The sequence below is a fragment of the Lactuca sativa genome, chromosome 5, assembly GCF_002870075.4.
Source record: "Lactuca sativa cultivar Salinas chromosome 5, Lsat_Salinas_v11, whole genome shotgun sequence".
Classification (NCBI taxonomy): Eukaryota; Viridiplantae; Streptophyta; class Magnoliopsida; order Asterales; family Asteraceae; genus Lactuca; species Lactuca sativa.
In genome coordinates, this window is record NC_056627.2 from 300,456,859 (window position 1) to 300,475,423 (window position 18,565).

Genomic DNA, 18,565 nt, shown 5'->3' on the forward strand with positions numbered 1-18,565 from the left:
TGTTTATCAAATTTCATACTTCATTTTAAAATTCTTGATTTTTCTTTTTGAAATCCGGAATTCCGGATGAAATGCAATTTCTAGTTAGAAAAAAGTATTTTCCGGTTATTCAAAATGACCTATTCTAGAAATGTTGGTTATTAATATTAACTTTGGTTAGTTTAGTTAATATTTTTAATTTAAATTATAAAAGTTAACAAATTTTGAAAATGAATAGTATTATATTTTAGGCAAAATGATGACAATTTTATGCAAAAGCAATTGATATTATTCTTAAGTTATCCAAACAATAATATAACCGAAATCACAAAATATAATGGTTTTAATGTATATACAAATTGGGGTTTTGACATGAAAGCCCTTAAGTTTATCAAATTTTATTGGTTCTGTTTCTGTGACAATTTTCTGTTAATGGCCAAGTTATTTTCATTTTTCCAATTAAATTACTTTGACTTAATTGCTGTCCAATTCTACTTGAATGACTTTGTTTTGTACAAATCCAAAGTTTCAAACTTCAATTCGATATTCACACGTTCCATTTAACAAACATTCTTCAAAGACTTTAATTTCATATGTACATCAAAGATCATGGGTGTAAATAAGAAAATAAGTTAGCTACCTTCATGAGAAAATGGGAAAAAGTTGATTGATTAATTTCTGCATTTTTCTAATGTTATGCTTAATTAAGGGGTAAATTAAATAAGTATATTTTTTTAATATTTTGTTAAAATATTTCAAAACGTCAAAGCATTTTTTAGTGCTATGAACTTATGTTCAGGGGTAAATATGTAATTTCGGCAACATGTGAAGTCTCGCTCGCTTGCAAGTTGGATCCTATCAAACAGTATAAAACCTTCATCCTTCTTCGTAACCTTTATTTTTCTAAACTCCACGGCTTAGATCCGAGGAGTTTGGTAAAACTACCATCGCTCTCCTCTCTATTCATTGCATAACCAGTTCATCGTCGTCTTCTCCAGGTTTCATTTCGTTTATAATTTCCATCTGTTTCTTCTTTTATGCATGGCTAATTTCCTTACGCATCGCATTTCCCTGAAAATCAATCGAATTTTGTTTCATACGTTCAGTATTGGTCGATTTCGTATTGCTTTTGATGACTGATGATGTGAATTACGGTTTTGATTTCGATGTACATATGTTATTGCTATTAGATTTGATTTTAGGCTGATTTTGTATAATTGCCCTTATTATTGCCTACTGTGTAGAAAATGTATATTGGTCTTGTAGTTTTAGTAGATTGTTAGTGATCATGATTCAATTGGAATGTTCTTTGTTGTGATTTCTTATATGAAAAGGTCATGATTTCACTTTTCAGTGATGATCTGTGAAAATTGCAACAATCTACTTCTGTACAGTCTTACGAGTCTTTTCAGTGGTTCTAATTTATTTTCATTTCTGTTAAGATTTTTTGAATTGTAATTTTGTATTTAATTAATTTAAGCTTCCTGATTTATGACTTAATTTGAATAAGCAAGATAATCCCCATTAGCTTATTATATAGCAGTCGTTTTGCAGTTATGGCAGGTGTCTTATCCGATGGCTCTCAGTTTGATGCTCGTCAATATGATTCAAAGATGAATGATTTGTAAGCTTTATATCATCATCATCATCATCATCATCATCATCTTTTCCAAATGAGATTAATTTTCTACTTTGTGTACACTTCATTCTATACGATAAAAAGATCAGGAAATGAATGGAATGGAATACTTCATTCCCTTTGGAATTGGAAAAAAAATTGTTTGTTTTGTTTAAAGGAATAGAAATAGAATGGATTCATCTTGAAAGAATGTGATTCTGTACATTTTGTTAATTTTCATTATTTAATGATACAAACTAACATTTTTATCTTTCATGCATGCAGGCTTTCAGCTGATGGACAAGATTTTTTCACTTCATATGATGAAGTTTACGACAGTTTTGATGCCATGGGTTTGCAAGAAAACCTCTTGAGGGGCATTTATGCATATGGTATGTACATAACTACATATACATAATTTCCAAATGTAACGTGATTTTACAAAAACACCCTTGTAGGATTCGAAAAACCATCAGCAATCCAACAAAGAGGAATCGTACCCTTCACAAAGGGTCTGGATGTAATCCAACAAGCTCAATCAGGAACTGGAAAAACTGCAACTTTTTGCTCGGGAATCCTTCAACAACTCGATTACAACATAATCGAATGCCAAGCTTTGGTTTTAGCACCTACTCGTGAACTCGCACAACAGATTGAAAAAGTTATGCGTGCATTAGGGGATTATCTTGGTGTAAAAGTCCATGCTTGTGTTGGTGGGACCAGTGTTCGTGAAGATCAACGGATACTTTCCGCCGGAGTTCATGTCGTCGTCGGAACTCCTGGCCGTGTTTTTGATATGCTACGAAGACAATCTCTTCGTCCAGATTACATCAACATGTTTGTGCTTGATGAAGCTGATGAAATGCTTTCACGAGGCTTCAAAGATCAGGTAATATTCGATGATTTACAGAAATTAGTTGTGGAATGAGTATGAGATCTAAAACGGATTGTACATTTTTTGGATTCAGATCTATGATATATTTCAGCTACTTCCGTCAAAGGTTCAAGTCGGGGTGTTCTCCGCCACAATGCCGCCGGAAGCCTTAGAAATCACAAGGAAATTCATGAACCAACCTGTTCGGATTCTGGTGAAGCGCGATGAGCTTACTTTAGAAGGGATCAAGCAATTCTACGTGAACGTCGAAAAGGAGGAATGGAAGCTCGAAACACTCTGCGATCTGTACGAAACTTTAGCGATCACTCAAAGTGTTATCTTCGTGAACACTCGACGGAAGGTGGATTGGCTGACGGACAAAATGCGCAGCCGTGACCACACCGTCTCCGCCACGCACGGCGATATGGATCAGAACACGAGAGACATTATTATGCGGGAATTCCGTTCTGGATCATCGCGAGTCCTCATCACCACCGATCTGTTGGCTCGTGGAATCGATGTGCAGCAAGTTTCGCTTGTGATTAACTACGATCTTCCGACGCAGCCGGAGAATTATCTCCACCGTATCGGACGTAGTGGCCGGTTTGGGCGAAAGGGTGTTGCGATCAATTTTGTGACCAGAGAAGATGAGAGAATGCTTTTTGATATCCAGAAGTTTTACAATGTCGTTGTGGAGGAGCTTCCATCAAATGTCGCGGATCTGCTCTGAGGTAATGAGGTTAGGTTTTCTTCTTTCATGTTATTTGCTTTTTGTTCTTCAGTTTTCAGTCAGAAGATTTTGGAAGAGATCTAGTTTTGTGCACCATTTTTGACCTTTCAGTAGTTGAATCGGCCTAGTTTATGATGATCGTTTGAGTTATTTTAACTGTATGGTTTAAAGTACAATTTTAATTATTATTTATAATATTTTATGCTAGGATTTGTCTTTTTTGTCTTTTCTATTGGTTTTATAATGTTCTTGGTTTAGTATTTGGATTTTGGAGTTTAGATTTATCATAAAATTTGTCAACCTTATATTGATGATGTTTATTAGGCCCGATACAAAATCCATTTTGTATAGTCAATTTGTTTTTTTTTATTTTTTATTTTATTTATTTATTTATAGTCTTGGATTTATATATAATTAATTAGAGATAACGATTCATGAAAAAATAATCTATCTCATATAGTATATGTCATATCTCCTAAAACCCTGAATTCTAATATCTCCACACATTTCCTAGCCTCATTGACTCTTTCTATGACCAACATCATAGTGTACATACTGCAAAATCTCACACATGTTGCTCTAGATGATCCTTAACGTCCTTGTTCGTGAGTTTTTACTTAAGGAAATGAAAGGAAAATATTGACAAAAAGAAATAGAGGGGAATAAAAGATTTTCTTATTCTGTGTTCCTGAGTTCGAAAAAAATGATTTTTTTTTTAAGTTTCTGTGAATTCGCCTAATCTGAAAGGAAAATATGGCTTCAAAATTCTTTTCTTCCCCTCACTTTTCTTCTATCAATTAAATTTGGAAACACGATTTTCTTTCAACATCCTTCACCTTCCCTCCATATCCATCTACATCTCAACTTAAGTAGAACTCGGGAACAATGCGTAAAAAAGTAATGCCAATGACCTTTTAGATATGGATAAATATTGAAGAATTTTTTTTCGAGACAATAAATGCTAAGGTTAACAACTTGATATTGAGTTGAGGAATGCAGTGGTTGTCGTAAAAAGTAATACCATAACCTTTTACATATTGATAAATTTTGAAAAACTTTTTTCAAGACAATAAAGCCGCCAAGGTTATACAACTTGATATTGAGTTGAGGAATACAATGGTTGGCGGCAAAAAGTAATGCCATGACCTTTTAGATATGGATAAATCTTGAAAAACATTTTTCGAGACAATAAAGACGCTAAGGTTATACAACTTGATATTAAGTTGAGGAATACCGTGGTTGACGACTTATCAACATTGATTCTCTGGTTCTCAAAAAGGATATGATATAATTCTGTCATAGTCCTCTAAACGTCACAAAATTATTTCCCTGTCTAGTAGGCCGAGGTCGAGTATAGATGTATAGTCAATGTTGTCATGAAAACCAAATGGCTTCACAATATTTTTCGTGAGTTACATGTCTCGTCTACCAAAGTAACAATTGTGTATTGCAACAATGTCAATGTCGTTTACGTCTAACAATCCGGTGAAAGTGAGAAACATTAGCGAACCAAACACACATCTGTTTCATTTGCGATGAGGTTGCTTTGCGTAAGATTTAAATTGTTTATGTTCACTCGTGTTCTCAATAAGACAATATCTCATACAAGGGCTTCTATTATCTTTGTTTCAAGAGTTTAGACACAAATTTAACATTGCGACCATTTTAATCTATGGGTGTCGAACGGGTAAAATTTTCGGGTTTCGGGTAGAACGGGTATTTCCTTAAGAAAATAATACCCGATACCCGACCTATATTGTAATTCGGGTATTCAGGTTTGAGGTCGGGTCGGGTAATTATCGGGTATACCCGAAATTTTCTTAAATGACATTTATTGATAATTTTTTATTTTTTAATTTTTATATGTTGGTTGGTTTAATAAAGAATCGGGTAGGAAAATACTCCATACAATTAACAAGTACATATATAATAACAATACATATCATTATAATATTTTATGTACTTTTTTAATTCCATTCCGTTGGATAGTGAGAAACTGAGAATTGTGATGACAGTTCAAGACTTCAGCTTCAGCGTCGTATTCCCTTTGCAAGTTTGCGTCGACTATCGAGCCGTCGTTTATAAGAAGGAGACGAAGGGTTTTGTTTTATTTGAAGTGTGCGTACGTGATTGCATTGTATATTTGGTATTATTTAAAAAACGAATTCGGGTATACCCGAAAATAAATATTCATACCTAAAACCCGACCTATATTATTATAGGGTTAACCTATTACCCGAATGTTCATACCTGTTACCCGTTCTACCCGACTTATTCTACCCGAACTCGGAACGGGTCAGGTGGATAGAACGAGTTTCGGATTTTTTCGACATGTCTATTTTAATCCATAGTCTCCTTTATTTTGGTTTTATAGATAATTTGATGATACTTATTTTGCGGATGTGTGTGTTTTTATTTATTTATTATTATTATTATTATTTTAAATCAAAATGTATAATTATGATAGATAATTGGCAAAGCGAAAAATGTTTTGATTATTTAATGTGTACAATGATGATACGAGTTTATGGTGGCTGATCTTAGCGGGTGAAACAATGGCACAGAGTACAAACAAAACAAAACAAACACCGGAATTTAGGCATGATTTATTGATCAATAAATGATTGGGTAAATTGATTTAATAACAAAAGAAATCAATTGGTTCATTGCTTATTTGCATGTTGAGGAGGTGGGCAAGCTGGCTCCTTTTGGGTTAATGTTGGCTTTTCATTAATTTTGTGATTCTATCGCCATCAAACATTTTAGGGGTGGAGAAAAAAAAAACATAGAAATAAATTAGATAGAGTTAACTTATAAAAAATAATTTATTAACGGTTTGTCATTGCTATAAGTTGTTTTTATCTAAATATTTTTATAACTTATAACAACGTGAACCGATAATAAACTAATAAGCTCATTTGTCAAACACCCCTTTAAACTAATTGGATATTTGGATATTTTTATAAATAACAATTTACATATTTTGAATTGTAAATTCAATAGTTTTTTTTATTATTAAACTTGGATGATTTTTATAATAACAATTTTCATTACAAAAAAATCTAGCATAACGATTAGTAGCTTTCGTTTTCTGGTAGGAGGTTGGGTTTGAAACCCTTTTCGTAACATCTCAAATTTCATAATAAAATTTTCATTTAAATTAAGATAAATACCCATCTTTATAAAGTTATAATCAAGATAAAACTAATTTGTTCATAAACTAAAATCCAAAATCAGAGTAATAAGAAAAAAAAATATCGCGGAAATCTCAAATAATAAAACAACTGATGCATATACAATCACATCTTTGCTTTCCCATAATCTGAAAAAGTACCTGAAAAATATTTAAACCACAACTGTAAGTACAAAAATTAGTGAGTTCTTCAAAATATCACATACATCACAAAATAACTATACATAACGGTAACGGATATGTTTCAACCCAGCAGTCTATTTCAACCTAAAGAAGCATGTAAACATACAAGCAACAAGCAACAAGCAAGACCCTACTAGTCTAGCCACGAATATAGTTATGACATATCAACCATGTCATAAGTAATATAGTGATTAAACTCACCTGAATCAAACACTGAAGAAACAAAACTACAAATATGAATTCCGCAAGAAACAGTCTCATGAACCGCCTAACGTATAATATAGGCCTAAACTCAGTCTACAACTCAAAACCCGAAAATTTAACCAAAAGTCAAATTGATCAAAAGTCGATGATCAAAGTTAACGTCAACGGTCAACAACCGTCGTACCGTAACCAACCCCTAGTCGCGTCGTGACCACTAGGCAACAAAATAGTTGCGATCCACCTCAAACTCGCGCCGTGAGCCTCAAACTTCGTCGCTCCGCGGATCCGGCTTAACAACCTTCCATTAAAGGACTTAATCCCATAAGTCCAGAAGCTCAAAACTTCAGATCTGATTCTCACAAAGGTCTTAATGGATAAAGTTTCCAACTTATTCATAAGTAAGGTTTAATCACTCAATAATCAAAACCCTGAATCCACAAATGCCAAAAATACACTTATCTTCATGCATGGAGCAAAAATGGATCTTGCATGCACTCTTTATTCCATCACGTGATCAAATCTGGAACCAAACATGAATGAAAATCTCAAGATTTCTCCAAACTTTATATAACAAACCACAAAGGGACCAATACTCATAATATATGGACCAAAAAACAAAACAACTCATAGATCTATGGAAGAAAAGTGATAAAGCTTGAATCTTTGAACTTACAAAGGTCCATAAAGAGTAGATGAGGCTGAATACACCAAGTACTAAGATCCAAAGTGTAACACCCATTTATTAAATAAATAAATAAATAAATAAATGAAGGGCTCGTAGCCCTAAAATAAATAATTATGTATAAAAGGATGGTCTCGAAGAGCTAATTGTCACCATTTTAGAAGGCGAGGGTTAAAAGTGTCACCATTAAGATATTGGGGGTTGTTTGATAGTTTATGGGACTTAATTTGTAAGGGATTTCCATGGACTGGGTTGAAAAGGTAAAATTTGGACTTCAACTGTAAAGGATTTAGGAGGCAGGTTTCAAATGGTATATTTTGGATCATAGTTGAAAAGAATTGTATAGAGAGGGACCATACTTTCCATTATGGGGTGAAGTTTCAAAGTTACGGGATATATAACTCAATCTAAACCCTAACCCTAGCGGATTAAGAAGCAGCCGCCACCACCCTCCTTCTTAGTCTCCGGTGCCATTACCACCTGACCCCCCTCTTGCTCTCCGATATGGTGGAGTTTCGGGTGACAGCCGACGTCCATGTTGCTGTTCGGAGTTTTTGCTACTCCAGTCGCCGACAAGGACCTGAAGCGACGCCTCCTTCTCCTGCCACCGTTGCTTCCGTCGTGGGTTTAGCTCCCATCCTCCGGCCCTCACTCGTTACACTAGCCATGATCGTCGACATGTAGCTCCAAGCGACGCCATCATTCAACGCTACAGTTACCCTCCGCCGTTTCCTTCCTACTGTTACATTGTTGTCGCCCGCAACGCCGGCTGGAGGCGCAACTGTTGTCCCCGCTCGTGCCCTGCCGTCCACCATATGTCGTACGTAAGGGTATTGGTTTCTTGTCGGGCAGAAGACGAATGAAGCCTGCCACCACCGTGCGGTGGTGGCTGTCATCGCAATTCTCGCTGCCTGCCGCCATTCCTCCCACTTCCGACGTTGCTGCATCCGAAAGCCCTTGTTGTCGCCACCGTGAGCCACCATGTGGGTGGCTGGACCTTTTGAGCAAATTGGAAATCGTGTGCGTATAATTGTAGTTGGTGTGTTTGGTCGGATATCGCTAGAAAGCCACCACCACCACCGACCACCACAAGGGTGGTTGCGGGTGTGTGTTTATTTAGTGTAGTGTGTGTGTGCTTATTTCATGAGCTCATTGAAATTGTAAAAATTGAAATAATGAAAGGAAAGTCAAACCACCACTGTTAGGTGGTGGCTGCCGCTTCCTACCGCCACCAGCCGCCATGTCGGGTGGCGGTGTGCCTCGTTGTATAGTGACTCGTTTGTGGTGTTTGGACAAGGGACATAAACCCTAATGGGCCTAATAAACCCTAATGGGCCCAATGAAGCCCTAATTGACATTAAAGCCCAAGCATGTGTCTAATGGGCTTAATGGACCCTAATGGATCTAAGGACTTAGCTAATGGGCCTAGCAAAACCCTAAATTGATCTAAGGAAACCCTAATGGGCTTAAGGACTTGATTTTGGGCCTATTGGGCTAAGATGGGTTGGAAACCCTAATTAGGGTTTGGAAAACCCTAATGCAATGAAACCCTAATTTGGGATAATCGGGACACACGGTAAATTATTTAATAACTTGAAATATTAAATAATAATCATTGGCAAGATTAATCTAAGCAATATTGGACTTAATGGATTAAGTCCTTAAAGGATTATGTCCTTAATGGGTTAAGTAGGAAACTTAACCTTAATCATCATTTTACGTGAAACCCTAATTTCACTTGGGTATATTATTGGACCTTTATATTGGGCCTAAATGATTGAGATAATAATGGACCATCCAAGAGCAATCAATTGAACTAGAATAATTTAATAGGCCTAGGGTAAGGCCCATGTAAGGGGTTTAAGCCCAATTTGGAAAATTGGGCCATAGATGGGCCATAGTTTGTGCCTTTATGATTATGTGATATTGGGCCATTAGAATGTTGAATGTTAGACTGGACTAAATGGTTGGACCTTATGGCAAGACCTTGTAGGGGTTTGGGCCCAATTTGGAAAATTGGGCCATATGTTGGGCTTTGAGTCCTAGTCGACTTTGGACCTATGAATTGGGCCTTGGGCTTAAATAAGCCAAGATAGGGGCAATGTAGTAATTACCCAAAGCATGTACTTATGGTTATGTAGTGGAACCCAATTATTAATTGGGTAATGTTTTGATATTGACAGACCGGGAATCTGTCATCCAGCAGCTGGGGTTGAGTCTGCGGGACGTCAGCAGTGTGGGGTTGAGTCTTCGGGACTTCAGCAGTGCGAGGTGAGTTACCTTCTAGTAGCGGTGGGTCTACGGCCACAATGTCGGCCCACCAGTAGGAGTTGTTGTTAGATGATTGTCTTTGTGATAATTGTTTATGTTTGTTACTACCTGTTATGTTTATGTGCTAGCATGATATGATGTTATGTGATAGTGGTAGTAGGGGGTGAAATAGTCCCCGATTACCGGTCGATAGGGCCGAAGGGGTAGATTAGTACCCAACTATGCTAGACAGACTATGATATACGTGATATGATATTATGTGGTAGTAGTAGGGGGTGAAATAGTCCCCACTTACCGGTCGACAGGACCAAAGGGGTAGGCCAGCACCCATATATGCTAGGCAATATATGACTTATGTGTTTATGCTATGCTTTTATGTGGTAGTGTTAGGGGGTGAAATAGTCCCCGGTTACCGGTTGAAAGATACCGAAGGGGAGGCCAGCACCCAGATATGTTAGGCAGTATCCGATCGAGAGGACCGAAGGGGAGCCCAACACCCAGGTATGCTAGGCAGTATCCGGTCGAGAGGACCGAAGGGGAAGCTAGCACCCAGAAATGTAGGCAGTATCCGGTCGAGAGGACCGAAGGGGTAGGTCGGGCACCCAGATATGCCTGACAGTATATGTATGTTATGTGGTATGATGGAGGAACTCACTAAGCTTTGTGCTTACAGTTTACAGTTTTGGTTTCAGGTACTCGTTTTCAAAGGAAAGGAGCTGGCTTGATCGCAGCGCATCACACTATGTTTTCCGCACATGAGATCTTTGGGATTGCACTATGGTATGGTTTTATGATAACATGTTTTGATTATTGACACTTTGGTTTTGACATGAGATATTAATATGAATGTTTTTTTATACTAATGGTTTTATATAATAATGTATTTAAAAATGAAATTTTTGGCCTTGAATGTTGGATGTTACACAAAGATCAATCTTTCTTGTTTCGTTTGCTCAAGAACATAAAACAACACTAAAAATGGGTATAGGAGATAGGATGAGCTACACATACTTCAACGGAGGTTATGGTTCAATAAGGGGTGTTCTTGGGGAGATGGATGCTACAAATGACGAAAAACCAGGTCTTAATGCTCTTGTATAGGTCCAAATCTTGAGGCCTAATCCTCAAGCCCAAACAATGGGATTGCACCACATGACTTATAGGTTGCACTGTGACCCAAGCTATTTCATAAATCCTTGCAATTAAATCGATTGTACTTTGCTCAACGCTTTACTTTTCCGTAAACTTAAAAATAATAATTAAAGAATGAAAAACCCAATTGAAACTCGGGTGTTAAAATTCTCCCTCACTTGAATTGGATTCCGTCCTTGAAATCCGCCCTGGATAAAACACATAATACATCCTTTATGCAAATCTGATTATGATTTCTTAAAACCACTCATTAACTCGTTTCCAACATGCGAGTACATTCAATATCAAAGTCAACTAGCCTTTATCCAATCAAGGAAAGTTCAATGAGATCTCCCTTGTCTCTCAGTCTTAGTTGCAATACTCGAAACAACATTTTCTCAAGACCTGTAACATTTGGTTTTCATGTATGAATTTTATGCTTCAATCTTGTGGATTTTTGGTGGCTACGACATGGTGAGGAGGATCACAACAACGTGACAATGTTTTTAAGTCGCGATCTTTTCAAACGACCACGACGTGGTCATGTATTGGCCACAATGTGGCGACGACCGGGGCTCAAAACCCTAATTCTTGGGCATAAGACCCTATTTAAGGGATATGATGGCTAGGGTTTGTCCATCCTCAGCCTCCATCACTCCTCTAAGTGTATAAGATCACACTCTAGCCTCCTTTCATGCTTTGGAGCTCATTTGGTGACTTTGTGACCTTTGAAGGAAGAAGAAGTGTTTGTGTACAAGGATACATCAAAAAACTCATCTCTACCTTTGTGATCATCTTTTGGACCATTGTAAGTATTGAAGGCTTGATCTTTATGGTTCATTTATTGTGGATCTAAGAAAGTTAGCATATTATGGCCCATTGCTAAAGTTTTAATGAATGGGTGTAATAAAGTTAGAAACTTTATGACTCACCAAGGTTCCTTAGAGTATTTTATATTCTAGATCTTGAAGTTGAGAGTGTTTTGAAAGCTATGTATGGGATTGAGGTCATTTTCTTATTTTTTGACTTAGTTTGAGTGAAGGACATGCGTGGGTCATGCATGTCCATCAAGTTTGGATTTTTATGAACCTTTAGGGTCCTAATAAGCCTTCTAGAAAGTTTAAGAAAAGTGCTTAATCCATTAAGTTGTCCAAGTATAGAAACCACGATGTGACAAGATATTCGCCACGATGTGGTGAAGGAGGATTTCTCGACTACGTTGTCGTTTAGCTGCCATGGCGTGGCCTTTAATTGGCCACAACGTGGTGAGCATTAACCGTTTGACTTCTTGATCTGGTTGACATTTGGTCAAACTGCTAGTTTTAGAGGGTAGACTAAGATTTGACCTTGAATGTTTCATTAGGTGGTGTGCAGTACCAACTTTTCATCTGTGAGAGATTTGGTATTTTGGCTTCGATTATGAGGTGGTTTTCTCACTATACTATGTAGTATGCTAGATTGTCTTTGTGACTCTTGCATTAAAGACCAGGATCTAGCCCCTATCAACTGTATGAAAGACCAGGATCTAGCATCTGGCAGTTGTATTAAAGAACATGATCTGTCCCCTAGAACTTGTATGAAAGACTAGGATTTGGTTATTGGCATTGTAGGGAAAGACCATGATTTGGGCCATGGCAGGAAGTGATTGTAAGACTATGATTTGGCCCATAACATTCACTTGGGGTTGTACTAGACCTGTGATTTTATGTATGGTATGTGGTATTTTAGGGAAACTCTTTAGGCTATGTGCTTATCGTTTAAGTTTATCGTTTCAGGTACTTATAGTTCTAAAGGGAAGGGTCTGGCTTGATCACATTGCATCCCTTGGAATTTTTCCGCACTACCAATGTTATGACTTTACTATGATTTTTTTGAATACATTATACTATGATTATCTTCTGAATGATTTAATGAATGGTTTTGGTTGTTGGAAAATGAATTTTTTACTTTGTATTTTTGGGACATTACAAGACCCCTCAGAACCTAGACAATGCCACCAAAACAAACCCAATCACTTGAAATTACTCATCCTGGAACAACTACCTCTCTCACCACCGATGGTTCGATCAATCTTCCAACAAAACCACTCAAAACCGAGAATCCAAATATCACAACCACAAATAAAACCAACAATGAACTTCTTAAGACCGAAAACCCATTTGATATGAAACCCTAGAAGAAAATCATACTTTGAGATAGATGATTACCTTATGATATAAATATTTCCTAGTCCCTTTGACTAGGAACACTGCCACCCTCGAAGAAGTGAGTGCCAGAAACATACTGACCATAATCACTCCGCAAATCCCTAATCTGGATGACCATGCCCAAAGGGCTTCTGATGTTTACTTGACATCCTGAAAATTCATCGTTATCCCACTGCTCTAACCAGCATGTGAACAACCAATTCTTAATATAGCGACATAACTAATTTACTATTCTGGCTCAAGCGCGCAACCACTTGATAAATTGTCCAAAATTTTCCAAAATTAGTACACCATCTAGCAACCAAACTCATATGAAACAATTGTAACATCCTAATAAATTCAACAAATTTAAACTTTTCAAAAACATCCCATATACTAATAAAAGTGTTTACAAAACCATTGTTTCCAAAACATGATTTAAAATTAGAGTCTTCCAAGATCCAGTCAGTAGTAAAACCAAGGATGTGCACAGTCACGCATTCACCTTGCCACAATCATCTGAAGCACCTGAAATAATAAATTGAAACTTTAAGCACAAAGCTTAGTGAGTTCCCCCAAAGTACCATCACATACACATAACAAACAACAACATGCATACAGAGTCTTCAGCTTGACTGGAACACCGCGCCGACCTACAGACTATCTAGACCGCTCACAGAACCTTCAACATGACTGGACCGCCTCACCGGGCCTTCAGCCTATCTGGACCGTTCTCCGAATCTTTGGCCTGACTGGTCGTCCTCACAGGCCTTCAGTCTATCCGGGCCATCTTGGGTCTCTTAGCCTTCAGTCTCCGCTGGTCCGCCTTAACCCAACCACACATAACATGTCGACATATACAAAACATATAACCAGTCAGTATATAACAAGCAGATTCAACATATCACTACAACATAACAACATCCTATATACCAAGATACCGATCTAACAGATCACTACAACATAACAACATCCTATATACTAGGATCCAGATCTAACGGGTCACTACAACATGACAACATACAGTAAACCAGGATATCAATCCAATGGGCCGCCCTTGGTGCATTCGACCCATAAGTATAGTGAGGAACACTTACCTCTAGATCTGATCAATAGCTAATAAGGTCCTGACTCCGAATCTCAGCTCTAACCGACACCTATCCATCCAAAATACCAAATTCTCAAACACCATCCAAAAACCGATTCTTAAGCACCAACCAAAATACCCCATAGTCAAACTTGGTCAAAGCCAAAGTCAAAATGGTCAAAATCCATAAGTCAATTGAGTTAACCCACTCGAGTCAACTCAGTCGAGTCGACACAGTGCACGTATGCAGGGAATACTCCAACGTTGATCGCCATCGAGGGGCTTGACCACGTATGCGTTGCGTACTCAAATTACGCAGGGCGTACGCCCAGTTTTCCCAAAATCTCTTTAAGAGCTTACTGCACTAAGCTCTTACGTCCAATCGTTAGATCCACGGTCAAAATACCACTAAGGGTCATAAAGTTGAAAACTTTATGACTTTGCATGTCCATTAAGTGCTTAATCCATAAAAACTCAACATCTTAATGCCTCACGACATTCCATACCATGCATGGAGAAAAACCAACCCTTAATACGACATTTTTATGGTTTAAAACCCCTCCTAAAATATGAAAGGACGACTTAATAGATCAAGAACATGCAATGCTCAAGACTCATCAACTTTGGGACAAAAGGACATAAAATCAACACATAAAAAAGATCCAACAAACTAGCCATCAAGGTATGAACTTTATACCTTCTAATGACGGGGAATGATGCAAATGTTCCAAATCCAAGCTTGCTTTAAGCTTCCAAGCTTCACCACCACCTTCTTCTTCCTTTAAAACTCACAAAAAGCTCACACTCAAACTTATAAATGCTTAATGGGGCTAGGGTTTGCAAGACAAGACATTTATGATTATGTCGGCTGGAAATGGGGCTTAATGATGTTTAAATATGGGCAAAACCCTAAAACTTAGGGTTTGGAATCTGGCTACGTACGACCTACGTACTAGGGTGTGCCCTAGTACGCCCAACGTACGCACGACGTACTCCTCAAGGCCCAAATTTCCGAAAATGCCACTAAGGCCTCTTTTGCACTATTTTCTCACCAAGGGACCAAAATGCAATAAATCTCAATATAAGGGTCAAAAATGGAAGTGCCTTAAAACCAAATGTTACAACAATTCTCATAAATAAATAGGGATCCATTAATGTTGGAAACTCAATAAGGAATTATTTATGCACAACCATGACTTTCCAATAACAACATTTTACCAAACACAAGACCTAAAACCTACCCGCCACAAATCCACTAAATAGTCTTTCCACAATGCTCCAAAATACCCAAATATGCTAAAAGACTAGCAAGCTAAGACCTAAGATCCTTATCTACATAATTGTCGTGTTCCACCCACACAAGTCGTACACAGGTTGGTTCACAGTATGTTGTAACACCATCTAACTATTGGAATGATAAGCTCACGGTACAACACTGCTCTTGCAATCATTCCTCCATTGGTCTGAAGACTCATGACCAACACCTCGGTGTGCCTATAGGCACGCAACCATCATTTCACCATTCCGCATAACCCAGTCAATATCCCTCCTAATATTTTTCCAAACATAAAACAAGGTATACAAGTTTAAAACACTCAAACCATCATGCAGTCTAGGTTTTTACTGGCGCAACACCAAACGAAAACATAGTTGTACATAGTAAAAAAAATAAGATAGACAGTCGAACGCTTTCTCCTACTTGAAAATAATCAACAAGAACCATGCAATAAATTCGGACTAAGAGTTCTTAGGATTTTGAGCAAGTCCTATAAATCCGATACACAACTTGAGTAATTGACTGCCTTCGTTGAAAACACTCGGTGCTCCATAGGGAACCACTTTGCCAGAGTGAGTTCCATGTCCAACAACTCTCATGCTGCGACGTCAACTCATACATCCCTAAAGGCACATGACAAGAAAACTTTGTAACCTAAGTACTTCGGAAACAGATTGTCTTCTCCCCCTTCCCACAACAATAATTATAAACTAATAATCAGGCATACTAGAACCACAACTTCTCTGATACAAGACACCAGAACCAAAAGTCGAGACATCCTTCAAACCCCTCAATCTGAATACTCAGTTCTCCCCCATTTAGGGTTCGAACTACCTCTGTCATTCGTAATCACTAGATCCTCGAACCGGCCCAACCACCAAATATCATCCTTGAATCTCAAATACTATACCTAATATTGAATCAAATAGTCCTTCGAATAATTAACTCTTCCCTTGAACCTTTATCAAACAAGAACATGTAGAACAATTAAGCTCAAATTCTAAGCCTGTGTAATTTAATTATGCATAGTCCCCCCACTGAAAGAGACTCTTGAATGTCACATTAATGAATCCAATCCTCCTAAAGCAACATGAAACCCTTATAAATCAACAAACAACCTGGTCATACAACTTGCTCATGATTAAAGAAATTAAGATAGGATTTTCCTTATATATAGTCCCGACTGTAACTATCTCCTTAACAACATCAGAATTACCTTAACACGCAAGCATTACAACACCACCACAGGTCCTTCCCTAACATGCCATAACAAATTCTATATCTTTGAACTCTTAAAGAGCATCAATAATATTGAACCCCTTAGCAGACCATGGTGCCTGATCATGATCCATTTTCCCCGTCCTCCGCCGATACCTCCAATCCAGACTTTGGAATCATATTCTCGATCTACATCGGAGACAATCTCTTTTTTATAAACTAGGTCGAAGACTCGACTCATGACATGGTCTCTACCTTGACCATTGACCTAACAGAACAATTGAAACTCCACATTCCTTTGCAGTAGGAAAAAACGATTCACAACAACCGAACCTTTCTCTCTTGGGGAAGAAACTGGTGCATAATTACCTTACCTTTCTTCTGATGATAGTCCAACCTCTTTTCCTCTCATGGAAGGCTGAAATATGATCCCGTCATAGCAATCGGTAAGTAAAGCCATCGATTAATCATCCTTGACAAAAGTTGTAATCCATATGTCGATCATTACAATCGCTTCCTCCTCGAGTTTCGTGACCCAAACTGATACTAATTTGAACAAAGCCCTGGAGACCTTAGTATCAACCAAATAACGTAGGTCTATAACATCCAAACCCAATCAACTATGGCCACTTAGGCCCGAAAAAATACTAGAATCATCCTCATCTTGCACAACCATAACTATAAGACTGACATAGATGAAAACATGCTATAAACAAACTGTAGTGCCATACCACACTATCTACCATCTACCAGTTCCTTGGTAACATTATGAATCATCTTGGTCCTCGTATGTATCTTGTGCTTCTAGTAGTATGAGCCCATATTACCTTTTATACATATCCATACTCATCCCAAGAATTGCCCCAAAGTTCCCAAGTCACCACACACAACCACTACTAGACGCTTTACCATACGCGTATGTACCCAAGTACAACCAACTAAACTTCCTAGACTCTCTCTTCTAGGATTCCTCCCACCGTCGCTCTTGTACCACTAAAACCCCTACTAGTGTTGATAATTGCCTTATGAATGCAAGTCGTACATAATCAAGGATTAGATAGACGGTTGAATGAATGATTCTACCCTAAGAACAGAACCATACAAAGAAAAGGAAATAAGGCTAAATCAATTCTAAGGTGATTAAGTACAACTATATAGCATTCACTTAGCAATTACTAACATAACATTAGCTCCAAGTAGTACATAGCAAGAAAATTCTAAGGCAATTAAGGCATCATAAAGATCAAACAGTTCTAACATGCAATTCATGAAAAGATATTGTCAGCACACATCACATCTTCTATTTTTTTTTGTTTTTATAAAAATTGAATTCAAAAAGGTTCGTAAAAATTCATAGATCCTTAGTTTGAGTTTGGAGTCACACGATTGTTCATCCAAATTCTTCAAACCAAGGCTTGATACCAACTTGTAATGTCCTAAATTTCACAATAATTTTTTCAATTTAAATTAAGATAAATACCCATTTTCATAAAGTTATAATCAAGATAAAATCATTTGCTCAAAACCAAAATCTAAAATCAAAGTTATAAAGAAAGGCATCCCGTAAATCTCAAATCATAAAACTGTTGATGTGTATATACAGTGGTGCCTTCATCTTCCCACAATATTTGAAGAAATACATGAAAACAAGTAATCCACAATTATAAGCATAAAGCTTAGTGAGTTCCCAAAAATATAAAATAACACAAAATAACTATACATAACAATAAGGAGTCCGTTTTTACCCAACGAAGCATGTAAACATACAAGTAACAAGCAAGACCCTACTAGTCTAGCCATGAATATAGTCATGGCATAACAACAATGTCATAAGTAATATAATGAGAAAACTCACCTGAATCAAACACTAAAGAAACACAACTACAAATCCAAATTCCGCAAGAAACAGTCTCACGAACCGCTTAGCGTCAAA

At 37.4% G+C, this 18,565-nt stretch overlaps 1 protein-coding gene across 2 annotated transcripts; it reads left to right on the forward strand.

The window, feature by feature from the left end:
- Positions 1 to 891: 891 nt before the first annotated feature.
- Positions 892 to 3,422, forward strand: LOC111892652 (eukaryotic initiation factor 4A-8). Of its 2 annotated transcripts, none has more exons than XM_023888705.3 (5): positions 892 to 977; positions 1,534 to 1,603; positions 1,883 to 1,989; positions 2,056 to 2,486; positions 2,566 to 3,422. In XM_023888705.3, the coding sequence occupies exons 2-5, from the start codon at positions 1,536 to 1,538 to the stop codon at positions 3,199 to 3,201; spliced, it is 1,242 nt and encodes a 413-aa protein (XP_023744473.1). In that variant the 5' UTR covers positions 892 to 977; positions 1,534 to 1,535; the 3' UTR covers positions 3,202 to 3,422. The 2 variants fall into 2 exon arrangements, with proteins under 2 accessions (XP_023744473.1, XP_023744475.1); XM_023888707.3 differs by having other exon boundaries at positions 896 to 977; positions 1,523 to 1,603.
- The last annotated feature ends 15,143 nt before the right edge of the window (positions 3,423 to 18,565 follow it).

Excerpts from the sequence above, each read along its gene's own strand:
- LOC111892652 (XM_023888705.3), top strand. The coding sequence starts at position 1,536 with ATGGCAGGTGTCTTATCCGATGGCTCTCAGTTTGATGCTCGTCAATAT. Across the intron at positions 1,990-2,055 it reads GAGGGGCATTTATGCATATG|GATTCGAAAAACCATCAGCA; the intron begins GTATGTACATAA and ends ACACCCTTGTAG. Across the intron at positions 2,487-2,565 it reads CACGAGGCTTCAAAGATCAG|ATCTATGATATATTTCAGCT; the intron begins GTAATATTCGAT and ends TTTTGGATTCAG.